Source organism: Chanos chanos, chromosome 3 (genome assembly GCF_902362185.1).
Source record: "Chanos chanos chromosome 3, fChaCha1.1, whole genome shotgun sequence".
Taxonomy (NCBI): Eukaryota; Metazoa; Chordata; class Actinopteri; order Gonorynchiformes; family Chanidae; genus Chanos; species Chanos chanos.
Genome location: NC_044497.1, coordinates 24,368,228 through 24,395,307, shown reverse-complemented (window position 1 = coordinate 24,395,307; position 27,080 = coordinate 24,368,228). Strand labels below are relative to the sequence as shown.

Below are 27,080 nucleotides of genomic sequence, written 5' to 3'. Positions count from 1 at the left end.
CATATTAGTCCAGCCAGTGTCCATGGTGTCAGTATTATAATGAAATCTTTCTTTTTTTAAACATTATTTTTAGATGTATTTTAAGCATACGAAGTAATGCTACTTGAAACATCATGGAGAAAATTAATTTTGACCCGTGTTTTTTTTCCTAAAAAAAAGAGAGAGAAAGAAAAAGAAAAAAAGCAGAGAAATTACAGTCAATTAACATGAAACCTACAGGTAGTAAAAATCAATGATACTACTCTTTGTCCATTTCCACATATTGTGAATGATTCTCAGGTGATTTGCTGTGAGTTTTACTCAGATGAAGTTTGACAGCGTGATTACTGGCAAACGTCCGACTGCAGAGTTTGCATTTGAACTTTGAGTCAATGTCTTCCTCAGTGACCAGCGCCTCTGTTGCCCGAACACTAAGGGCCTTTGTCAGTTCAGCCTCTGTTACTTTTGTTTGGTGCTCCATTGGCAGTTTGCTCATGTCTTTGATCTGGAAGCCGAGATGGGATTCGAGGTGAGAGATGAAAGCGGACGGGGTTCGGAACTGAGACGCGCAGTCGTTGCAGTAGAACACTGGATGACCAGTGTCCATGTTCTTTAAAAATTTGGTGCCCCCTGTTTTCCTAAGCTGGTATTTGACATTGGCCAACCAGTGGCTTATGGTGGTCATGGAAAGCCCAGTAAACTTTGAGATATGCATCCGTTCTTGAGGCCCAAGGTCAGATAGGAGATACTTGCCCTCTGATGTTTGGAAGAGGCTGGAAGCGAACTGGGCTTGAAGAATGAGCAGGTGCTGTGGATTCCAGTTTGACTGCCTGCCTTTACGCTTGTGGACTGAATAAACCTCACTGGAAACGTCCTCGAACCGTCGGACATCCGTTTCCAGTTTCACTGCAGGCACCCTTGATGGCATCGAGGGCTTTGGCGTCGTGGCTTTGGGAAGGACCTTGACCATATCAGCAATGTCAGACAGCGCATGTTTCTGGGGCATGGGTGTGGATGACTGCAATACGGAGGAGCTCGGTTTGGTGTGTTTGTGTTTTGTTAAGTCTATGGGCTGGTCATTGTTTGTGAACATGAAGCTGTCGCTGGCCCTGATTCCGACAGAAGGGCTGAGCACTGAGGTGGATTTCTCCAGGCCTCTGCTCATTTCAGAGAATATGGATTGCGTACGAGCAGCCAGACTGCTCTCTTGCCTTGGCTTATTCGCCTTGCCCAAATGATTGTTCAGGACAGACTGTAGTGCACTTAGAGGGTTTATGCTAAGGACTTCCTGTGAGTCGGTGACAAGCTCTGAGGAGCTGCTGTGCCCATTGCTGGCATGCGGACTCGGTGATGGGTTGCCTCTGTCAGAGAAAGCTGGGCTTAACTTTGCTTTGATCATGTCGTTCCCTTCACCCGCACAGTCCGCATCCAGCTTTGAAGAGGAGGAGGAATCATCCCGACAATCGCTGTCATCATTCTCCAGCAGATCAAACTTAATGCTCTGGCTCGCCTTCCCATCACAAGCGCCACCCTTCTCCTTTTTGATGTCCGCATAGTGATGTCCCTGGAAACTCTCGAGTCCTCGGATTCCCTGATAAAACTTCCCCTTGGGGGCAATTGGTCTAAGCTTGTTGTTGAGTGTCTGCTTGAGCTGAATGGGTGGAGAGGTGGAGAGGGGAGCGTTCTTGATCACCCCAGAGAGCTGGTAGGCAGCATGGATGCTGGGATAAGCACTCCAGCTGGGTGTCCCTGTTTGAGCTTTGTTGATTGCTGAGGCCACAGTATTAGCTAAAGACTTCAGTATGTCACCCCCTCCACTGGCCCCTTGTTCAAGGTCCTCCTCTCGCAAATATGGATACTTAAAAGTAGCATCAGTAGTCTTTTGATCCTCACCTTCCAGCTTGTCACCCTTGTCCTCACTTTCATCGACTTTGTCTGGTAACTTTTCTTTCTCCACAGTCTTCTCAGAGTCTCCAGACGCCGTGCTTTTCGGTGATGGTTTTTCACCCTCAAGTTCATTAGTGGTTGGTTCAGTCAGTGCTTGCATCTTTTCAATTGCTATAGGATCCAAGGCCAGTTGTTTGCCCTTCTTGGATGCTGAGTTCGTCACTTTAATGAAGTGCCCAGTGACCATCATATGGGTGGTCAGCTGCTGAAGGGTGTCGTGAGAGCTTCCACACTCCATACACTTCAGAATCTGAGACTTGCATGTCTCAAACTGCCATGTGTAGCTAGCACCATTCTGATAACCGTAACGGTTGTTGGGTACGTTTGGAAGTCCGGATGACTTTGGAGCTTCGCTGTAACCTGCTACCCCTGTAGTAGAGTCAGGAGAGCAAGGTCTTGTGATTTCATATGCTCGTTTCTTAGCTGGTGGAACTAATTTATGTGTGATGACAGGGATAGGCTCTTTCAAAGGCACTTTTTGGTAATGCTTAGTTTTGATCATGTGGACACTCAAGTCCTGAAGTGAATCAAATGAGTGGCCACAGAACATGCACTTAAGCACTTTCTGAGCGTCCTCTTTCCCTTCCATGTCTTGCAAGTTCCTCTTTCTGCTCTTGGAAGAGGAGGTGGAAGCAATGCTTTGTCTACTGTGGTTATCATCTTGGTAGTGGCCACTCTTGTTCATGTGCACTGTCAGCTCCACCAACGTGTCGTAGGCCGCACTGCAGTCTTTGCAGCGGAACCGACTTGCTCCTGTGAAGACAGCACCGCATGCTTTGCTGTTTTGCCTGTACAGGTGGACCGAACTGAAGAGGTTAGGTTTGGACACAGGCTTGGGAGACAGCGTTTGCTGCAGGGTTTTGGACAGTGCATCCTGGTGCCAATCAAACTCACTTTTGGTGCTCCCATTGGTGCTGTCACAGTTTGCTTTGCTGCCGGTGTTGCAAACCTTCAAATCAAGTCCAATGTTTGACCAGTAGGAATCTGAAAGGAAGTTGGAATATGCAGCCCTCATTTTCTCCAGGCTGCTATTCATCTCGTCCTTCAGTTTTGCACTGTTGCTTTCCTCGTCCTTTTGCCCCTCTGGAGGTGAGGAAGTTTTAAAGTCAGAAAGCCTGTCACTGCCGTCACTCAGACGAGACTCAAGCTCGACCTCCTGGTTAGAGAGGACACTGAGGGGAGAGTTCTGGAAACTATAGCTGCTTTTGTTGTCTGTTTCTCTGTCCTCTGGAGCCTTTGGGCTGATTCTCTCAGAACTGTCTTCTTCAGTCTGCACACCATTTTCACCCTCATCCTCTGCAATCGTTTCCTGGACACCGATGTCATCATCTGGTTCGTACACTAAAAGACAGAATAAGACACAGTTTAGAGTTATGGATTCAGTACCACTTATGCTAAAAACACGTCAGAGCAATAGATTAATTTTGAATAAGGTTTGTACACATTCACAGTGTCCCATGATTGAGAGATACTTAGGAAGAAGTACACTGGCAGAAAAATAAATAAATAAATAAATAAATAGTATTTGGCTTAAAATATGCTTAGCAAATATTATTCTCAGATGGGAAACAGAATACAGCACATAGGCCCAGAGCCTTCACTGGCCAGTGGTTAGTGCATGGGCGGCATTCTGGTGATTCACGACATGCCATTGACTTAATGCTGTGCCAATGATTTCTCCATCCCTGTGCTGAGATGTTTACGACAACCGTTTGGCTGTTGAGTGACAAAACGCAATTGATTTCTCCTGGGGTTAGCTGAGTGTTATTTCTAATGACCTATTCCAAAGTGATCAGGATTATCTTCAGTCTGCACTGAAAAAAAAACCAAGTGTACTCCTATACTTCCCTTTCAGCACAGCAAATCTGAGTAACTATTAACTGGAATATGTGCTGGAATATAGAGCCGGAATACAAAAGGATTTGATGTCATTTTATGAAGAACGGTTGTGTCAAAGGTATACCGTATTTGAAATATTGTATGTTTATTTTGATACAGATTAAGAAAATCTAGACTTAGAGAACAAGCTACAAAACGCAGAGATGTTGACTGGTTACTGTAGTGATTTTATGAGGAAATGATTACTACAATTATGATTTTGAACACTCAAAAGAAGAGGAACCTGTCCACCTTCCTAAAAAGAGACTTCAATCACCTTCATTACCTTAAATTAACAAATAAAAACAGAGGAGGGTAGAATGACAGGCCTGACAAATAAGATAATTTTTCAAAAAGATGCCAAACCATGTAGTGCATGTCTCACTTAAGCAATAATTATATTTTTTTGGACAATCCAGTCTCTCAGCTCATGCACAAACTCCTGTGTGTCATATCTGCCCATGTTTAATTTGTTTCCTTGTAGTTTCCATGTCTATGCTTCCGATCTATGACATTCATAATACTAATGATTTTTATTAGCACACTTTTATAAAATTCACCATAGTACAGGTGCAAATGCTAACCTGGTAGACCACATAAAGGAAAAAAAAGTTTTCAAAACCATGCTTTAGATTTTCACTTTCTTTCTCTGGGGCAGTTGCAGGGAAACATGCCCTGTTAAAAATACATAGGCTCTAACGGGCTGGACCAGGCACTTGCATTTCCTCTGCTTAATATTTCTTTCCCAAATACAGACAGTGTTTGGGAAGTACGAATGCAAACGGCAGAAGTGCTGCAGCGTGTTGCCCCTGCGATGGATGGGCTTCGGGATTCTGAAAATAAGATCTTTTTTATCAATATTTCACAAGTGCCTCAAGAGGAAGCCTGGAGGTGAACGGCTGCCAGCTAATGGAAGAAGATGGAAACGTGATTCTGCCTTTCAAAACAAAACATGGAGAAAAGGAGTCCCGCCAACAAGAGTCCCAGTATTTTCACCAGTGAGATTTCCAAGGCGTCGCAACCTCAGTCTTCTCAGGTCAGTGAAGACATTTTTTTTGTTTTTTTTAGATGGCAAATGGGAAACTGCCTTCTCAACACATTGACAAAGGACTGTAATATTTCAGTGTATTAACTGATTCATTGTGAAGTGCTTTGCGCTTTGTAATTACGGAGTGCTTTTCAAAGTGCGCTGTCAGGGATGTTTTGTGTGTTATGATCACGTTCATGAAGACCCTAAAAAAATGTGAAAAGTCTAACTGATGTACTTCTGTGTTCTGTGCTGCACACTGGAGCACTGTGCAACAGAAAAACCTATACTGCCTTATCAAAACTCCACAAAGTTTATCTAGGCCTCTCCATCTCAGACGAATTCCTCTAAATTTAGAATGGATTTAGTTAGGCATGATTATGATTTTATTCCAAATGAAGTTTGCAACGTGACTGACAGACACATGAGTTTTTCACACAGAAAATCAGAACTGTTTCAGCTCTACATACAGCTCCCTCACAGGGCTCATGATCTCCGGAATGTTCTACCATACGCTAACACCACCAAAGGCAACAAATTAACCTTCAAGTAGTAAGATCTTTATAACACCCTTTCATAAATAGTTATACTCTCAGACCAATTTGCAATAAGGAGCTGCTGCCTGGCAGCTTGCGGTTCTTGGCAGCCAGCAGGGCTCCGAAAGACAAAATCAAATACAAGGGCAGAGTGCCTCCAGATGCAAGAGAGACCCCGTCTAAGCCCAAAAGTCACTAACGTGATGAGAGGACACAAAACAAAGGGGCGCAACAGCACCAGGTTCTTCAGTTACAGCCTGATCTCACGCCCTGCCATATTTATATTTTCATCAATAAAAATGCAAGGCACAACCTGAGATTGAGACAGAAAGCGCTCAAATTCTTTTCAGTATACACTGCCCCTCAGTATACACTTACCGTGCTGTTGAGCCTAAATAGCTAAGGCACGCATGTCCACGTGAACACTCAACCGCAGCACCCATTTCATTTAGCCCCATGGGTACGGAGCAGTGCTTGTGCTGTATTTTATGCTGTTGTGGATGTTGTTGTAGCTGCTGTAGCGTTGTGTACCATTTTGAAACGAGCGAATACAGACCCCAGTCCAGCTAGCCTTGCAAAAAATAAGAAGCTGGCCCGCCACTGCGGAGATTTAGCATGTCATAAACTCCTGTAAACCATCCAATCTGTGTCACTACAAATTTATGACTTCAAACAGGGATATGCAAAAGGTCAAAAAACCTAAGGTGTCCGTCATAAATTAGACACTTGAAATGTTTACAGCATGAATCTGCTGGAGCAGTGTCTTGGCATTACAAGTCCTAGATTTCTGAGAGCTGTTGAATTCTCAGCCAAACCGTTTCCCAGAGAACTTGTGAAAAAATGCAAACTCAATATGGTATTTCACAAAGTGTATAGTAGCATTAGCATATAGAATTTTAGCTATTTTTTTCTAACTTCCCTCCCTCCCATTACTACCTGAATAAGAACATTAACAGTCATTCGTTTTAAATTGTAATCCATAGTCTACATTTTTTTTTATGCAGATACGAATTTGGCATAACCATGTCGAGCTGGCTAGACAGATTTGGACCCAATACTAAACAAGTCATTTTCCCTTTGTTTACAATCTAGCAATATTAGTTTCCTCTCTGCCAAAAATAAGGACTACAAGGTCCAGCGTGCTGGCAGCAGGAAACTGAGTAAATAAAGCCCCAGCTCTCAGGACATATTTAACATATGTCACTGACAGCTCATTCTTCATAGTCAGCATTTCTTTTACTTTTACATTTGTCCAGCATTAAAGTTGCCTAATCTCATTTATAAAAGGTCTAGAATCATCTATTACATACTGAAATGTTGCAAGAGCTGGATCACATCTCAGTGACTCATCTGAAATGAGGCAAACAAAAGATGTTTTTAGAAATAATAAAATGACTGTTGACACACATGGACAGATTTTGACATTAGATTAATTTACAGGAATTTACAAAAATAACTGGAAAAAGCCCCTCAGATTTCATATCCTTTAAGCATACCACAACTGCAGGAAAATGATTTCCTGTGGGATAAGGACTGTTTTAATAGATCTAATATGTCAGTCACCAACAATTCAATGGTTTGTTTTTCACTGGTTTGATGAAATAATAAAATCAGTATTCATAAACTGACTCTCTTCTTATTTTCGGTTTTGCTTTTCTGTTGACTATCACTAATGCCTTCGCAGTAGGTGTAACTACCGTCAACATCAGCGCACATCTGGGTAAAAAAATAGATAAACTTCACAACTGATCAGCCTGGGGGGGGGGGGGGGGGGGGGTAGCAGGAGTTTGGGAGTTAGCAAAAAGACAGCTGCAAACTCCCAGGTTTGAGTGAACATGAGAGAGTGCAACACTATCTTCAGAGGACACCAGGCCTGATTCAGAAAAGCCACTGACAGGCCTGTAATGTCAACGCCAGTCTAACCGCGATTTGTTCTCTGTCTCAGGCTACAGTTTTCTCTCTCTCTCTCTCTTTTTTTTTTTTTTTTGCTGTGGACAAATCAATAGCTCTTTTTATTTCTCATTGATTGCTCTAGCAGTGGGACCAACCTAAGCAGGGCCTGTTATGACATTTCTAGATTTCCCCATGTCCTTGGAACAATCAATTACACGCACATGGCAATCAAAACCTCTTTGCAAAATGAACCTGCTCCGTGACATTTTCATCTCCCAGATTTATGCCGTGCTTAAAAAAAAAAAAGTTTGCAAAAAAAAAAAATGAAAAGAAAGAGAAGCATGGCTAGTCGTGTCCCACATAAGAATGCTGCACACACAAACACACACACAGAAAAACACACACACACACACACACACACACACACATACACACATACACACACACACAAACATTAACAAAACGAGTCAGGAAAATCGTGTAAACTACACAAATGTAGCCATACAACTGGCACGCCCAAGCCAACCTAACACAGGGAGGCCTTTGTTGGACACAATGGTGGAGCTATTGATTTTTGTCATAAGCTATGACAGCCAAGATCACTGTGGCTTTACCCAGCTCTGCCCTAAATAAAGAGTTCAAGAGTGAGAACAGTCACAATAGTGAACCAGCAGAGAGACTTTGATAAATCACACACTTCTATCACTCCTCTGGCATGGTCTACTCAGTCCACATGCTAAAGGTCTGTTTCTGTGATAGCCCTCTCACAAATGAAGGCATTTAAATGTAATCACTTTCTTTGTCAGAACCTGATCCTGAGTCCTTTCCATTCCATTCTTTCAACTGGACATGCATTCAACGCTCTGGGTAATTGTAGAACATTCCGGATCCTGTTCCGAGCCATTTATAACAGAACTGATGTGAAAAACCAAGTACATCTGGAGTCAGCCAAAATTACACGTTGGTCACTTCCTGTTACAATCCTTTTTACCTCTTAAAATACTTCTACTGTTACACTTGTGTTCATTTTCCCCTTCATTTTCTCTTGCAGTTGTGGCCTAGTAATGAGTCCTAAACGTTGAGACTACTGCGCCAATAGCTTACAGTGATTTTCTGACCTATTTGTGACTTGTGTGTCGTATACAGGTTGGAGAGGGGGGGCAGGAGGCGGGGCTTTTAGCTTCACCTCAAACATCGTGTGACATCCACAGGGAGACTGCACTGACAATACTTTAACGGTTAATCCTAAACAGGTACAATTAAAGCACTGACCAATATCGAGCCTCAGACAGCCCAAGAGCTTGGTTAGCATTCTCTCTCCACTGCTCTGTGCCCAGATAAGCACAAACTTATAAACCTCTATAAAGTGACAAATACTGTAACTACAAATCTTGTGCTGAATGAAGGCATTCAGTCATTTTAATGTAAGATATGATTTACTGATGTGCATATTAACCTTAGAATAACTGCAACCTTAACCATAGAATCAACATCAAACCCTACATATGTGAACAAACAGGAGTCAGTTGTCCTCGTGTTCCACTGCGAGCTTATGCTCTAATCAAACACTGTTCAGCTACCTCTCCATGCCATGCTTCCATTTATTCCTCTGTGTTTTCAATACACATGACACATGCATACAACAGCATGCACACAACCCTGCTCTGTGACCACACATCCTACGACCCAGACAGTGCACACACAGAAACGAAGCTATTAAAATCCTGTGAAATGGGAGTTGGCTGTAACTATATTTCCAGAGTTGTGGTTTTTGTTCAGATCTCTCTCTCTCTCTCTCTCTCTCTCTCTCCCTCTCTCAGGGTTTTGCTTGAAAACCAGGCGAATGAGAGATTAGTGTTCATTTTTGTATGCATGAAGGAGATGTTACTTGAAGCGCATTACGTCCTTCACTAAACAGGAGCTATTCATGCAGATAAATGCCTTGCTTTCATACACCCACACATTAAATATTTAATGGTCTAATATAATCAAATAAGAGCTTCACAATTCAAGCAGGACATGGGTAAAGTTGCAGAGACGTGCAAAAATTGTAGAATGGGTTCCAAGATAGACTATTCAGAATGACTAAAGTATATCAAAGGTATGAGAAAGACTTAGTTTTTCCACTGACAACAGCAACCTAAAACACAGTCAAGCTACTGCTGAAAACTGGCTTTGTGTCGATTATATAGTGAAAGATTACTTTAGAGCCAGCAAAAATGCTGAGGGGGGAATTTAGCATGGTTCTTTTCACACACCACCTCCAAAAAAACAATCAGTCAATCACACAAACAAACAAAATAACTGCTGTTTGATGGGAGAATGTTAGCGTGCTCCTGAGGGTTTGTGAGTTAGCGTAAGGCCATGCCTCAGCTGACTGGTACCCCGGGTTCCGACCGGCCACGTCACATGACTGCTGTTCTTTTCTGCTGTTTGCTCGTGGACTCGTCAGTCGACCGGCTGCCTAATTGGAAGTGAGCAGGAGGAGAGCTTTGCGATCTGGCGCCTCAGTCAGGACATGGAACCCAGTGGGGGGAGACAACCTAACCTATCGGCCATGCAACCCACCCCATGGCCCTGCTCACCAGATTATCCCCCATACCCGGAAAACACAAACAAACAAACAAACAAACACAATAACAAAGACACACTGCTGGAAGACAGAGGCACGTTAAAATCACTACCTTCACCCTTATGAGTTTTTTTTTTGTTGTTGTTGTTTTTTTAAACCTGAGAAGACTGTTGAAAATAACGGTTTGCTTTATGAACTTCTGAACTTACAGGAGCTTGGTAACAAAGCCTGTTGCGTTAGAATGAGAGGAAAATGATGACAATGAAAATACCATAAAAATTATAATAAGACACTTCCTTACAAATAAACTGTTAACGACATAAAGCAGCTGCCTGTTCTTTATCGCTCACTTGTTCAGTAAAACATACCATAACGAAACTAAGAGGCAATTCTCTCTGGCAAATATTGTTTTTTTCCAAAAGCACTGTCACCAGGTAGAACTTTTCACTGACAAACTACAGAGATTTCTAAAAATATGCAGCAGTTCCAAAAACTTTTTTACATCTCTAAATCAGTTGTCAACATTTTAATATTGACACTGACCCACATTAAAAAGTAAAACAGTTCTCTCAGAACAAAAAATATTAGAACACAACAAAAGTTGTTTAATTTTTGTTCAAATGTTAGCAAGCTAAGATAAAGCAGCTGCTCCTATCTAGCAGGTGAAAAATGTCAAAGAAAAACATTAATATGAAACTTCTAACAAATACTACCAAATTTACAAGGTTTAAACAATCAAGTCATTGCTAAACTTCACTTTAGCCAAAGAAAAAAAAAAGAAATACATGACAGGGTCAGCAACATCCAACAGGTGTCTCTAGGTCTCCACAGAATAGTGTCTGTTCTGTCCATGGCTGAGGGTAAGTTCACAGGGCCTGTTCATCACTGTATGTATATCTTTTATCCTCGCTGTATGTGTAGCTTTTATACTCACTGTATGTGTGGCTTTTTATGTTCATCAGTACTCTAACAGTCTTCAGGTCTGTTTCAAACTGAACTGTTACTGTAAGATCTACCCCAGAGAACACCACACCCCTGTACCCTCACCTAAGCACTCTCATTTACTCCTGTCTTTCATTTACTCCTGTCTTTTTTAGATTTGCATCATCAGGCCTCTGTAAACAAGACAGAAGACAAAAAAACCCCCTTTATAATACCTTGCTTGTCAGCCCACATACGACACTTGGGTGACTGCAGATGTGTTGTGACACAGTGGAAATCCTCAAAGAGTCACTTCCTCTGTCCAACCCCCCTCACCACATGCACACACACACACACACACACACACACACACACACACACACACACTCTTTTCTCCCCTTTGCATAGATGAGGAGTGTAGGCCCATGTGAACACACACTGTGGCATAGCAGACTGTCAGCATCTTCTCTGAGGGCCCTGTGACACGCCACTCCCTGACATGACAAGCTTTTGCCGCTTCTTATCTGTGGGGTTGCCGTTTACCCCTCATTCACCCTTATTAAAAGTGTGTGAGTGTGTGAGGTGGGGGCACATACCCACCACAGACAGCAAGTCACAGGGCCACTCGCTGCACGCTGTGGCAGACGGTTGAAGCTGGAGCTGACCAGTGGAGCAAACACTGCTATTAAAAGAAAGGGTCTTGGTTTGCTTCAAATTTTTCCTGATTGAACATCGGTCAGGAATGTTTGCATGTGTGGCAGCAGACAGAGGAAAGAAAGCCAGCTGTTCCGTTTTTTCTTCTTTTCCCTTCTCCTTTAAAAATGCTGCTGTCTCACCAAAGATCAACTCATTCATTGTCTTTTTCATGGGTGAGAGAAAGAGAGAGAGAGAGAGAAAGAGAGAGAGAGAGAGAGAGAGAGAGAGAGGGAGAGATAGAGAGACAGAGATGAAGATATGGCTATGATTCACTTAGGAGCGTAGGTTCCACAATGCCCCCCCACCCCCCAAAAAAAAACACCTGTAGAGGGCAGTGTACAAACCACAGGGGTCAGTGCAGAACAAAGAAATCTCATATACTCACATCTCATATGTCACATACACGGACCCTTCACTGAGATTTCTATTGTATAATTCTTCAATTAGGCAAAAAAGCTTTGCTCTTCAGATAAGACTCACGTGCATCTAAACATATAAAAACACATTCATTAAAACCGGAATTATGACCCTCTCTGATGTGCATTAAGTCATGGGCAGTGACGGTTACAAGCTGACAGCTCAGTTTGTGTTACATATCCAACAACTGAAGGGCTGAAGTGAATGTCACTACACTGCAGTGTACACAAGATGGAAAGGAGAGAGGTTTGCTGCAGGGAGAAGATCCACTGGGATCCAGTGCTCTGTCCTTTGTGCTTTGCCTGAACAAACCAGCTCCTGTGGCCTTTGTCTTAGTCACCTTGTCTGACATATATAGTGAGGACAAAGCGGGTGGGGGAGTGTAGGGAGGGGGGGGGGGGGGGGGGTGGCAGGGACAAAGACAAAGAGCCAGCCTAGAGAACATGACACACTTTCTCATAAGGCAAAAATGTATTTATAACCATCTTTCATTATGTCATGTACCTCACTGAGCTGACTCCACTTCACATAGACTTACAGTACATGTTTGCCTCTAGGTGCACGTTTCCCTTTATATTGCTCAAAACGTTTAAGTCAAAACATTCCCTACGCCTGTACTTAGATATGGTAGAGCACCCGATCCTCCCAAAGGATCTACAGGTGAGTTTCACTGAGTCATTACTGAGTTGTCGTTTATGTTGTGTTGTCTTATGTCCGCTGCCTTTGCTAACTTAACGTTGGCTAATCTGCTTGTCATGCTAACAGTGCTAGCATAATCGTCACTAATCTTCCTGTATGATGTCATCATAAGTTTCCAAAACCACTGTATCAGAATTCCCATCATAAACTTCCAAAAAAGTGTATCAGAATTCCTATCATAAGCCTCCAAACACACTGTATTAAAATTCCCATCATAAGCTTCTAAAAAAAGTGTATCAGAATTCCCATTACAAGCTTCCAAAAACACTGTATGAGAATTCTTATCCTCTCCTCTCTGACAAATAAACTTAGTTTCATTAAAATTACAACTGCTTAATTTAACAGAGTACAATGAAAGGGATCAATTCATTATTATTTTACAAAATTCACTGTGTGTTTGTGAGTGAAGGTACACTTATCTGCTAATTCTCCCATGTATTTACAAGCCCCCAAATACAATTTGTAGATCCTACTTAACTAGTAAAACTTACTCTACATCTTTGAAAAACATATTTACAATTTTGACTCCATACAAACACACCCACCCCATGTGTGTATACACACATATATAATTCACAAACAGTGAACAATCATCTCCACCCTTTGAATAATACAATGAAGCCGTCTGGTGTTTTATCTAAGGGAGGTGCTGACAGTTTCTTGCGGAGAGTGAAGACTGTTTGGTGGTATGAGGGGAGTAACAGGGTGAGGAAGATCTCTCCAAACCTTCAGAAAGGCACAGAACAGAGGGAGAGATCTCGGGGAGGCTAGGGAGGGGACAGACAGGAGAGACACTTCCAAAACAGCCCCGTTTTCCCCCGTCTCTGTTCATTTTAATGGTAAGTTTGTTGCGGGAGGCTTGTTGTCAAACATCCTCTGTGCGATGATTAGGAGCCCAGTGTTTTGTGTAAAAGCAGGAAACTTTCTGCCGCACGCTGCGAATATTGTCACTCCCCTGACAAACTCCACCACAGAAACAATGGAAGACCAAAGCCGTGAGATCTGCTGGCACCCACTTCTCTGGAACACAGTCCCTTTTTCTGCTGTTTTCAGGGGATAGTTTGCCGCGCCGATATAACATTGGTGATGAGAACGAGAGAGAGAGAGAGAGAGAGAGAAAGAGAGAGCAAGTGAGAGAGTGAGAGTAGGCAAATGAATTGAAAGGCCAGAAAGCTGCCTCCTACAGAGAGGCCTAAGAAACGGAGAAAGACTGACATTCTTCTTTTGAGTCGTCTCCTTGCCTTCTTCATAAAAGAGTATGCCTGTTGTATTTTTTTTCTTTAAAAAAAAAAAGCAAAGAAAAAATAACTTCTCAAGGAGTTACGAGTTGCAGAAGAAGCACTGGAACCGTTTTGTTTTTGCCGTGTAGGTGGAGAGTAACCTCAAGACTAATGCTGCTGGTGTATTTGTGGACAAAAAGTCTCTTAATCATTTCCTCTTTCAGAGGAACCAAATCCACTCACAAATAACATGACTCATTTCATTTACCTCTTCTTTCCACCACAGAGATAAACGAGTTCCCGCATTTGAATGACAAATCGCTTTCTCTGACATATTAGCAATTAAAAAAACAACATAATATTTGTTCTGTTTTTTGTTTGTGCATACTTTTAAAAGGCAAGCAGGCTTACTCATAAAAAGAGGAAAACCTCCAGAGTGAAGTTTGTCCAGTGAAAGCAGTAAATCCATCCATCCATTCAGTCCCTCCATTCATTCAGAGTGGAAGCCAAACCAGTGGATTTGGACCCAGAGAAGTGAGGTGCTGAACACACACATTCATCCTCCTAAACTCCTGGTAGGACACACCAGCGTGAACTGCTCTAGAAACTTTATGTTCACATTAGGCATTTAGTTTAAGATTTGCGTATTTTAGATGTGTTTTTCCTAAAAATGTTTGCAGAAGGCATTTTACGTGGCATTTTAAGAAACTGTATCAAAAAATAAAATAAAATAGAGAAATAGAGAAATAACCAGTGTTGTTCCCCCCTGCTCTGACAGGTTTCATTGTAACTTTGCCCTTCTGCAAACTGACTCAACAAATGAACCGCCAAGTGTTTATTTGGTAAGCTGAATCACTTGAGACAAAACTCATAAGGGTCAGCCTGAACATTTACAAACAGTCACGAACTATACATGTTCTGTGTGTGTGTCCACTCAAACCAAACACGGCGGCCGTTAAAGAAGTGGACGTCTCTGTCTGGGCTCCTGCTTTAATCTGTCCTTACAAACAAACATGACTATGTCTTCAACTCCACGTCTGAACACTCCACTAGGAGTGATGTGGGAAGAGAGGGAGGGCCATCTCTCCAGACGGGTGTGACATTCCTCTTCTTGTCCAATGGAAATGGTTCATTTATGGAAAAGAGGAGGGTGGGCGGATGAAGCAGTGGGATGGAACAGATACCCACATGTGGTTGGAAGGCGGCGTACAACCAAAGAAAAACGAGAGAGAGAGAGAAAGAAAGAGAGAGGGGGAAGGAGAGAGAGGGAGGGAGGGAGTTGAGAGAGGCGGAGACCAGAGCGACAGAGGGAAAGCTTAATGGAAATGAGTGACGGGCTTTCAGAATGATTTACAACAGGCGAGCGCGGGCGGCGGAGCCCGGGAGCTTGATGGATGATCCTGAGAGACGGAGTGCGACCATAAATCATGCCTTTGAATCATTGACAGAGATAAAGGAGGGGGAGAGAAAGCAACGGCATTGACGCTCATTCTTCCAATAATGTACATTGACGAGTTACACTACCGAGCCTTAATTAAAAAGTGAACGCAGGGCTCCTCTCCCTCTCTCTCTATCTCACTCTCCCCTCCTCTCCTCTCTCTCTCTCTCTCTTTTCCCCCTCACCGTGGTGATATCAGTGGTAATTAAAGATGCAGCAGGGCCTCGTCCTCCGGTCCTGCTCTGACTTCCTCTCCTGCTACACAGTGGCCAGATGAGATACCAGCCTTCTTACACTCACAGATAACTTCAGTCCTGACACACACACATACACACACACACACACACACACACATGCGCACTGTGATGGGACTCTCCTCAAAGCCTTAACGCTTGACCGGATTCACACAAACACACACCTGCTTTCCTTAAATTGATGCTATGTCTGGCTTCACTAACTGAAATACGCAGTTCATTTTATGATATCCTTTAACAGATATATGAGTAATACTTGTGTTAATATGTTGTCCTACTCAGCCAGCAACAGAAAGTGTGAGACCTCCACGAACTTTCACTGTGATAGAAAAATGTTCCAGACCTGAGAGGACCTGCTTCATGTTGAAGCAATTAGGGTACATTGTAACTTTTGTTTCATGTATCAAATTCTCATCAAGTCGCTTTGCAGGATGACAGACATCCATCCAGACTGTAACACAGACATCCACCCCCCCACCCGGTCAGTGCGGGCGGTGTCCTGACACATGATTCTTTCAGTGAGTGACGGGGCAAAAGTTTTGGGGGGCTGGCCACAGTTTCCTCAGCAACTCTTTCTTCCATACAAATAGATGTCTCAGAGCAGGAAAGAGAGAGAGAGAGAGAGAGAGAGAGAGAGAGAGAGAGAGAGAGAGAGAGAGAGAGAGAGAGAGAGAATGAAAGGGGGAGAGAGAAAGACAGCAGTGTGTGGCCTTGCTCATCAGATGGGCTTCTCTACAGAGTCCACAGTGAGGCAGCGAGGGGAAAATAATCCCAAACATCTGGCCCACACGGCCGCTCAGTTCAGCCCGAGGAGGGGAAAAAAAAAACATTCGGGAGGGATAAAAGCTATCAGTTCATACACTGTGTTCTTTGAAAAGAGACAATGAAGTGTCACAAACCAAAACTGAACCAGGCCAATGGGAAAATAAAGAGCGGTTATGACTCATCGCCGGAATTTCTTGGAAGTTTAAAGTTCGTTGTGAAATCCTAGACAGAGTTATATCAATATTACACATCTATAGATCAATACAATAAGGCCTAAGATAATGTATGTTATGTCTATGATGAAGCTGTAGAATGTGATGTGCAGTGCGACAGACCCTAGTCTCACGGACGGTAAGTGAAAGTTTTGAGACGGTGCCTTGGCACTTAGCTGCCTTGATTCTAATGTAACCTTTATTGAGAGTGTCCATCTGGACTGGGTGATGAGGGAGTGAGAGGCACACAATAAGGCTTTGAGCTCTCAGATGCCTCTTTACTGACACTACTGGCGTGTCTGTCACTGTTTCCAAAAGGACCCCAGCCATGAGGGTTGCGTCAGAGAGCGGACCTCCTCCTGCATTGGCGTCATGGGGCAAAGTTGTTGTGTTTTAAGACTCAACCCTGAGATTGTAACTTTGCACTGCAGCTATCCCTCTGTGTTTGTGTGTGTGTGTGTGTGTGTGTGTGAGTGTATGTGTGCTTGTGTGTGTGTGAATGGCATGTATGTGGCCTGAATGACACTGAATCCTCTCTCCAGCTGGACGATGACATTTTGGCACTTCGAAATGAGACTGAGGCAATAATACTGCCCCTGTGGTGCAATAGTGTTATACACATACACACACACACGCACACACACACACACGTGTTCGCACATGTTGTTGAAGCAAGGCTGAAGTTGGAGAAACTATTTCTCTTTCTCTCTGCCATTCTCTCTCCCACAAAAGCAATGGTTTAGACACCAGTAATTATTTTCTGCAGGCTTTTGAAGTTGTAAATCTATCATGCCAGATCCGATATACTGACATTTTCAAACAGAGTTTGATGGACACCTGAAGTAATTACTTGTCATTCTTCTATTTGAGGATTTTCTTCCTCTGCTGCCACAAGTCTCATATCAATCTGCACCGTGTGCTCTCCTCAGGTGTACCATGGGCTGGTATTTTTAGGATACTTGATAAGACCTCAGAAATTGTACGATAATACAGTGGAGTGATATCAAGAAATATCCAAAAAAAAAAAAAAAAAAGATGCTCACGATAAAGTTTTAAGAGCGATAACTAGGATGCATGCTAAGCAACGCTTTGATGGAGTGCCTGAGAAAATGACTCGATAAACTTCAGAGAGTCTCTGTGTTTTGGAGGAGTAGTTACACTCGACTCTGGGCCTGTGTGATCTTAAATGGTCTTAAAAGACAATCCATACACTAATGAAGCTGGTGCTGTCTCTCTCTCTCTGTCTTTGGCTAGCAGCCCAAACACAGAACATAATCATGGCTAAGGCACTGGGGGACTCCAGAGTACTGCTACTTATTGGAGTGGGAAACATTACCTTCTATTGTTTGCCATAGACCACTCACTGTCTGCATTACTAACACATATCCAGTGTTCCTGGATGTTAAGGATGTGTAAATACTAATGAATGTGAGAGGGGCTGCAGTGCTGAAGAGGAACACAACCTCATGTGAAGACCCCTTGACTGATTCAGGAACAGCTCATAAATGCAACACCTTCATCTCAAGCATTAGGAGCAGAGCCATAAAACTGGATCCAGACCAGTTTCCAATGGGTTGTAACTGTGTCAAAAGCCAAGGTCCATGGCAGTCTATTGCACCTACCACAGTAGGAGTCCGAGGGGAGGTTCTCCCAGAACACCGTGCTCCGGACCACCCAGATGCACACGCAGGAGGAGACGCAGCAGCCGACTCAAATCCGACGACCCATCAGGATTGTTTTATTTGGAGCAGCGTGAGAGCAAACAGGACTTTGCAGAACTCCCCGCCACCTCCCCAAATATTCTGCTCCCAGTCAAAACCAAGAAACCATGCTAGTCATTCATCAAAGAGCCAGACAAGCTGCTCCTCTCCCTGCCCCCACACTCCCTGAAGGCATGGCCATCTCCCCCCCAACTATGAGTTTTAACTAGGGCTCCGGATCATCCCAGATATGACAAATGATGCTTATATCTGGCCTGCGTGGGGATCGATAGGCCTACAGAACGGCTATCCATCTTGAGGCCTATCGACAGCTGCTGCCCACCATAAGCCGGTGGCTTCATCGAAGCAGCAACAACGTGCTAATGGCCGCGTATATTCCCCCTCGCAAGTTTAGTAAACTCACTCGTCCTAATCTCTTGGGCGTCCTTTTATATCTCTGCAGTGCTGCATTTCCTTATTTGTTCGATTTCAGTTTGAAATGTGTAGGCTTCGCAGAAGCCAGAGGGAGACAGAAGGAGGTTTAGGGCTTTCATAAGGACAGAAGAGAAACTTAAAGGTTTAAAGGTAGAGGTGTGAGGAATCTCCTCTCAGGTGAGTGAAGTTAACACGTCCAGCCACATGAGCACCACCACCAGAGTCACAGAACGGGAGACACTGACACCTCCTCAGCACATTTCCAGATTTTTACTTAAATTGAAAAACAAAAAATGCCTCGTACACAAATCACGTTAGGGTCAAATCACATACTTCCTTCTTGAAAACACAGCAGTTAACCGTACATGCTGCTGAGGGGACAGGGTGTGTGTGGGTTCACGGCTATGCTAACCCCTGTGTGTGTGTGTGTGTGTGTTTGTGCATGTGTGTGTTTACACGGCAGTCAGCGATGCTGCAATACCTTGCTGATACGAACTGGCTCTCTCTCTAGCACAGCACTCTCCTCCTCCACTGCCTGTATCGCTGCTCCTGACGGATAGTACTTCAGCCCAGTTTTAGCTGCACCTCCCCTTCACAGGACATGATTGATGACTTGCGTTGCCACCTATATCCATTTTCTCCCTCTCCACACCCCCCCCCCCCCCACCCCAACACACACACATTCACACACACACCCCACACACACTCACCAACCTGACTTCTCTCAATCTGAGCACAGTCTGTGTGTACATGTATCTGCCAGGGTTTCTTATCTGACCTCAGCGTACATACAAATGCAAAGTTCCACTACAAAAGTGGGAAAACCTTAAAGATGAATGACAATCACCCCCCCCCCCCCAAAAAAAAAAAACAAAAACAGATGTTGTAATCAGTTGTGTGTTATTCACAGACAGACTCAAAGTCTGAACTGGACAGAGCGTACATTGAAGAATAAATGTGAAACATGTAATACTACTACTACTACTACTAATAATAATAATAATACAGACAAAAAGAGAGTTCATCTTGTTTTGTTTAATATTTGAAATGCTTGAGCTGCAGTCTGACGTGCGTCTCTTGAGAAACAGGAATCTGAGCCATCAATTTTAACAATGCCACCATAAATGTGTTAACGAACACTTAGCTTAGCCATCTGGAAGACAATTACACAGGAACAAACACCACACCTCAGCAAGTAAAGGTTGGGTCATCAATCTCAGACAATGGTCACGTTGGAGACGGCGCTTTCTGCTGAGGCCTTGTTTTATACCCCAGTGAACTGCAGTATCCAGACAGAGAATGTTTCACCACACTGACTAACACCACAATAAAAGCCTGACATAATTAATCATGATCAATAAACGCTTACTCAATCAATGCATAATATATATCGCCAAAGCTATCCTGACACCATTTGAAATTTCTGTAGCAAACAAAACTTTTTTCATTGTCATGTCATTAATTAGAGCATAAAACTACACCAATCAATAGTAAAAGTACTGTGTTTATGTGGTAAGACCTGCTGGCTGAAGGGGTTGTTAGTGGTACCCAGTGGAGACACAATACAAACACTGAGTCCTCAATCCTCAGAGGTGGTCGGTACGGTCAGCTGTTCAGTGCATTTGAAACCGTTCAGCGACTCCTCATTCCCATGGCCTAATTAATTAACATTTCACTGTATTTTTTTAATTGCAATCACGCGCCCCTTGGGGAGTCATCAAGGGACTGTAATTGCAATTAAACATTTGGATGAGCTGATGAAACAATGTCAACCTCTTCCAGGCTAAAAACATATAGAGTAGATTAGTCTCTCTCCCTGACCCCCTGTGTACCATAGCACAGGAGCGTCTAACAGAGCTGGACCCAGGAAAATGAGGGCACATGCAAAGAGTAAAGCTGTATGATAGTGTATTATTCTCACCAGAGCTGTCTTGCCAACGCCACTTGTATGGGAGCTTGTAAATACAAGTGAAAAAATGTGTGTCGGAGCACGACCCACGTTCAATGTTCATTTCTTTACTTCCTTGGCTGGGTCATTTCATATTTGATACTCGTGTATTGTTCTTGGCTTATGATATGGTGCGTCACGGTATGCCTGATGCGCAGAGTCTCTGGTCTGTTTTAAACATTAAGCTTATAGATGTTAAAAATAACTGAGGCTGCGTGAGGAGCTCCTTGCATAGCGTTAGGGGGAGGGACTGCATCGCCTCTCAACGTAAGCCTCACGCTCGTCTCTCTCCACACACTCCTGGCGGCTGAGAGTGGTTTGGCGACGATGTTCAGTCACACTGACATTTGGGGCAAGTTCTCTGGCTGTTGAGCTAAGAAAAAGCTTTAACCTGACCACAGGTGCTTACACTCTCAGGTTTCTTCAGCATCCCAACACACACAGCCCATACACATACTCACATACAGCATTTTCGCTCTCAAATAGACACACACACACACACACACACACACACACACACACAGATGATGACAGAGGACTTAACTGAAGGAGCAAAATCATTTTGTCTGAGTGCGTGTGTGCGTGTGTGCATGTGTGTTTGTGTGTTTGTGTTTTACTTTATTCAAAGAAGAATATTTGGAGGGTCTGCCCTTATGGGGAGCAGTGGGAGGCTGAGGTGGCTCCTACTCTGTCTCCTGCTCCTTTTCCGTGGCAGCTTTGCAGATAAGCCAAATGCTTGTTGTGTTATATGTTTTTTCCTGTGCGCACAGGAATGTCTGACAGCACATCAGAAATCGCTTTGTGCCATCACCATATCAGGGAGGAGAGAAATTCTAAATGTTTCTGACAGTCGAGAAATATTTGGAAGAAAAGAAATGGGAAATGTTCAGACACTCTAGCACTTTAGCCACCAAGGCTTCTCGTTACAGCTGTGCTACCTCGTTACCATTTGGTTGACTGTGTTTACAGAGGCAGCGCTGAGAGGGAAGGCTTGCATAGACACTCATTATATGACTAACTTGTTGGAAAACCTTCACAATGGAAATACAAGCCCGCTTCACTGGGTTTATATCAGACTTGCTCTTTTATATTCACTTGAAATATGGCTTAGAAAAGCATTAACAGAGAAACTCTACAACATAACTATGTGCATTTCCAAGTAAACTTGTGAATTCAGATAAAATGTTATTGTTTCCTTCAGTAAAACTGTGATGTTTCTGTTTTAAAACTGAATTCTTGTGTCTGGTATATGGTGACTGATTCCCAGTTGTGTGTAAATGCCCACAGTTCGCGTGCCCAAATCCCTTTAAAATCCCCTCTTCTGTGAGACAGTGAAAGATTGAGGTGGCCAGTGTTTGAGCACACTGGGAAAAGAGCTATAGGAGTCACCCCCCCAACCCCCCACACCCCCTTCCACTCAACCCCCGAAAAACCACCTCCATTTAATGATCCTCTGCTAAGGAGAATCCGCACACCTCTGAAAGAATTCAAATCCCCTTTTCCCACACCCTCTTTCAGTGGGTTTGATAAATGACATCCGTCATTCCGACACTGCCAAACAGCACAGAGGGGAATTGTCCTGATATATGATTCACAAGAGCAGGAAATAAACTCTCTCTTTTCTCTATCGCTCGCGCGCTTGCCAACTAGGGCGGACATGGACAGTGTCAAGGCTTGGTCGTCGGAGAAGAGAGACAGCAGCAGACCCGAAAAGGGAAAAGGAAAAGCAAAAAAAAAAAAAAAAAAGAAAAGAAAAGAAAAGAAAAAAAAGAAAAAATGACAGCAGTTTCAAAAGCAAAGAGTGTACCCCCTCTCTCTCAGAGATGCTGGAACTACTAGTGACTGATAAAAGAGGCAAGAGGCATGGTGTTAAAATAACAGAGCGAGGGATGAAAAATGTAAAAGAAGAGAAGAGGGGGAGTGAGAGAATGGCACGTAGGCTTGAGTAATGTATAACACTACAATTACCAAGTCAAAAAAAAAAGAAGGGAAGAAAGAGAGAAAGAAAGAAAGAAAACATCACTGAATGAGTAACCTCCCCTTGCCCCCAATTATAATAAAGCACGAGAAGCTAATTACTGCCCCTTGATTATCGTAGATTTTAGTGCGTGTGTGTGTTTGTGTGTGTGTGTGATAGAGGGAGACAGAGAGAGAGAGAGAGAGAGAGAGAGAGAGAGAATCCAACGTAAAAAAGGGACAGACTTTAAGAAAGGCATAAAGAGGCTAACTCAAAGCTTTTGATACAATAAGAGATGAAACAGTGAAGAAACTGAAAACAGTTCTCCCTACATATTATTTGATATTCACATTTGAAACAATGGCCTGTTCCTCACCATCCAAACCAGAAAGCCCAGTCTATCAGCCTCATACCCATCACACTCATATACAGTCTATCTGCCTCGTACCCATCACACTCATATACAGTCTATCTGCCTCATACCCATCACACCCATATACAGTCTATCAGCCTCATACCCATCACACTCATATACAGTCTATCTGCCTCATACCCATCACACTCATATACAGTCTATCAGCCTCATACCCATCACACTCATATACAGTCTATCTGCCTCATACCCATCACACCCATATACAGTCTATCAGCCTCATACCCATCACACCCATATACAGTCTATCAGCCTCATACCCATCACACTCATATACAGTCTATCTGCCTCATACCCATCACACTCATATACAGTCTATCAGCCTCATACCCATCACACTCATATACAGTCTATCAGCCTCATACCCATCAAACTCATATACAGTCTATCTGCCTCATACCCATCACACTCATATACAGTCTATCTGCCTTCTAATCTGTCCACATTTTTCTCTCTTCTAGCATCAGACTACCAGTGATGTCCCAGACGGAGTGAGAGAGGAGATAGATAGAAAGTGTGTGTGTGTGTGTGTGTGTGTGAGTAGGTGTGCGTGCATGTATGCGTGAGTGTGTTCGGATGTGTGTAAGTATGTGTCTGTATCTGTGTGTGTGTGTGTGTGTGTGTGTGTGTGTGTGTGTGTGTGGATGTGTGTGAGTAGGTGTGTGTGCATGTATGCGTGAGTGTGTTAGGATGTGTGTAAGTAAGTGTGTGTCTGTATCTGTGTGTGTGTGTGTGGATGTGTGTGAGTAGGTGTGTGTGCATGTATGCGTGAGTGTGTTTGGATGTGTGTGGGGCTGAGCCGTGTTAGCAGAGCCCCCCGGGTTAGTACTCAGTGGTAGGCCTCCCACTCTGTGAGAGCAGGGATGTGCTGTGAGCCAGGACAAGGGGCATTCAATCACTCCGACAGCGACATCCTTTCACCATCACCGCCAGAGAGGCCCCGACCAGGGGGCGGGGGGGAGGCCGAGGGAAGGGGGAGGCTGGACGGAGATATTTATGAGTCGCACGTTAACACACACACACACACACACACATGCGCACACACATACACACACATCCATGCGGTTGCCATCGTCTTGATATACTGCCGGCTGGATGCTGGGACGGATCCTTCCAGTTCATCTCCTACTCATTTTTAGCCCCGTCCCGCACTCCTGAAACTGCTCCTGTGAGCTTTACAGACCCCCGGCCTTAATGTGTGAAGCAGACAAACATCTCGTCTCGGTCTTCATTGTACACACACTCCACTACTCCTGCACAAACCCGGCTACAGGCTTTACAGTCTTCTCTCGACAACACCCAGGCCCTCTGGATCCAAATGCTCTCCCTCTCTTCAGTTTTCCTGTGAGATAGCAAAAGGATTTCTGGGCAGACGCTGAGTGATTGGGGTGTCCTGTGTGTTTAACGTACTTAAAGTGATTCACTGACCCTTCAACCCAAATTGGCCATCAGCTCCTTAGAGCTATAAGCATTGTTTCTGCAGCTCTGACAACATAGCAGTTTGTCATTTCCTTTTTTGTGAACTGTGAAAAAGAGAGAGAGAGAAAGAGAGAGAGAGAGAGAAGGAGAGAGGGAGTTTTTCCTCAGTGTTTACAGATTCATTTTCTGATCCAGAGACAGACCTCAAACTTATTCCAAGTTCTCCCTGTGTGTGAAATGTACACCCAAAGGATCACAACAAATTTACCTGAGAGGAAAGAACTGCTTTCCTCCTGGCCAACACGGTTTTCTTTTTCTTTTTTGGTAGGGGGTTTGGTGTGTTTTACACTGAGTGGGAAAAAAACAACACTTGTAAAAGAGGCCCACTGAAGCCTTGTGGCAGATTAGGAAATGAATTAGAAATCACTTTAAATTGTCGTTCTAGAGAAAGGAGACTGCTTCACTGGGTGAGGGGCTTTCTTTCCTCAGGCAGGAGAAGGGAGGATTAAAAGGAGCCATAAAAGAGCTTGGTAATGGCATCACTAATGTTTCATTGCAGTTAAAAAAAAGTGCAAAAAACATCTGCTTTGCATTTTTCCCTCCCGCAGTGCTCGTTTGCCTGGCGAACGTTCAGTGTGCCCTGTTGTCTGAGTTGTCTCACCTCTCTGTGCTGTGAGGTATTCTGTCTTTAAACTCGGACGCTGTCCTCCACCTCTGAAATATGGATGTGAATATCCAGTCTCCAGTGGCTGATTTAATGGGTAAATTGTTTTTAACGGAATCTGAAATACGGCCCTGACCACGATGGGGTCGTTCTTTGAGCATTTAAATTATAAGACATTATGAAAGTGAGTCTGTGTCTAATTTAATGTGTTTGAGTTATATTTCAGTGTAAGTATTTTTTTTCATAGTAAATTTTACATTTGTAGAAGGGAACATAAAAAATGTATGGTTGACATGGCAGAGAAGTGCTTCTCTTACGCCTGGTAACACAGCCTTCCTTTTCCATTTCCATTTCCATTTTCAAACAGTATGGAAATCAATGAAATAACAAGCTGTAATTCAACCGCACATTGCTACTGTAATCTTTTACACTAATGTGTCTGCTAATGCTTTTTTGTTGTTGTTATTGTTGTTGTTGTTGTTGTAGGTGTTCGCCTTTGCGCAGACACTAGCCCTAACTGCGTGAGAACTCAGCTAATGCTGTGTTTCTGCATAAATACAGAGACAGGAGAAATACAAAGTGTTGCAAAACAGTATTGCGCTCGTACCCAGATCAAAATACGGACACAGACACCCGGTAAATCCTTCTGTCAGTAGAAAGCCGCAGTCCTCGCCACACATCTGCCTACTGCAGGCCCCGCCCAGCCCACAGTGCCCGCCCCCATCCCGCCCCCTCGCTTTAATAAAGTACAGTCGGCTTCATTAAGACAGATAACATGACTGATCGCTGCCAGTCAACAGCGTCTGCTCCCCCTGCAGCTTGCACTGTTCCACAGGCCCTGCCAAACAAGGAACTATTCCAGTCAACACCCATGAAGACTTCCAAAAGGAGGGCATTCACATCCAGCCAAGAAAGGAGTGGTCTGCAGTCTTAGCAGCACTGAAGCAGGATGGAAACGTAACAATGATCCTTTTGTCTGTAACTATGCCAGAGACACTATGGAGAGACTGGTGGATATAGAGATTATGGGTCGCCCTTCCTCTTTCTGGAACACAGAGATTGACTCAATGGGATTATTACCATGTCAAATACCATAGCCACAGAACTGCAGAATCAAAGATTCAAAACAGCTTCCTGATTAACAATGACTTTTTTAATGTTGACAATTACCATACATGTCCTTTTGGTTATTTTTTTATTTGTTAGTTTTGTCTTGTTTGTTACAAAATAACAGTTTGCATGTATTGTTATCAAGCTATGAAAAAGTTTTGCCCAAACAGTGAAGAATAAAAAAAAAACCTAAAAAACTATCAAATAAATAAATACTATTTAAAAATCCATGTAACTTATCAGGAATACAGAACAGATAGTTAACTATCTGTTAACGGAGGACTGAGAATAATAAAGAAGAATGTGTTTGCAAAATTAGCATTTCCAAATGAGGCACATTTATTTGCAATTAATTTATCAGACAAAACTCATGTCACAAACAAACATCAGTTTATGACATACTGTATTCATGACTGAGTCAAGATACAAAATCTCATATTTAACATTTCCTGCCTCGTTAACATCCCAGTATACATAGCAAATTTGCCAGTGTTAAACTGACACTGAGAGTGTTAAATTAACACTGAGTGTACATGTCCACACAAACTCTTACATACACTCCTAGTGTTAATTTAACGCAAGGGGAGTGGTTATGTGAACGATTTCTGATACTACAAAAAACTACCTGGTCCTTACACAGTGAAGGAGTGAGACAGAGAAAGGGAGATAGAGAAAAAGAGAGAGAGGGAGACAGAGAGGAGAAGGGCAAGGAACTGGATGATGCTCGGCCGCAGTAATAAAGTCGGTAATATTGCTATCTCGCTCTCCTCTCCCAAGGATTGCTATAAACCTATTTCGAAAATTGCACCCATATATTTGCGGGAGACAGTTAGCTCATCCCGGTGACAGTGCAAACTTTTAGGGTGAATTATACCAGTGTCATTCAGGGGCGTTTATCAAAACGGGTCAATTACTCACCAGCGGAAATTTCACCCTGTGTCTGCCTCCTCACACTCCACC

The 27,080-nt window shown here is 43.4% G+C and overlaps 1 protein-coding gene across 1 annotated transcript in view; it reads right to left on the bottom strand.

The window, feature by feature from the left end:
- Positions 1-238: 238 nt before the first annotated feature.
- tshz2 (teashirt zinc finger homeobox 2) overlaps positions 239-27,080 on the bottom strand; it is a 71,042-nt gene continuing 44,200 nt past the window's right edge. The window contains exons 3-4 of the mRNA XM_030767670.1: positions 11,379-11,432; positions 239-3,267 (exon numbers count right to left, since the gene is read on the bottom strand). Of these exons, the coding sequence (XP_030623530.1) occupies positions 239-3,267; positions 11,379-11,432 (3,083 nt within the window). The remainder of the gene's footprint in view (positions 3,268-11,378; positions 11,433-27,080) is intronic.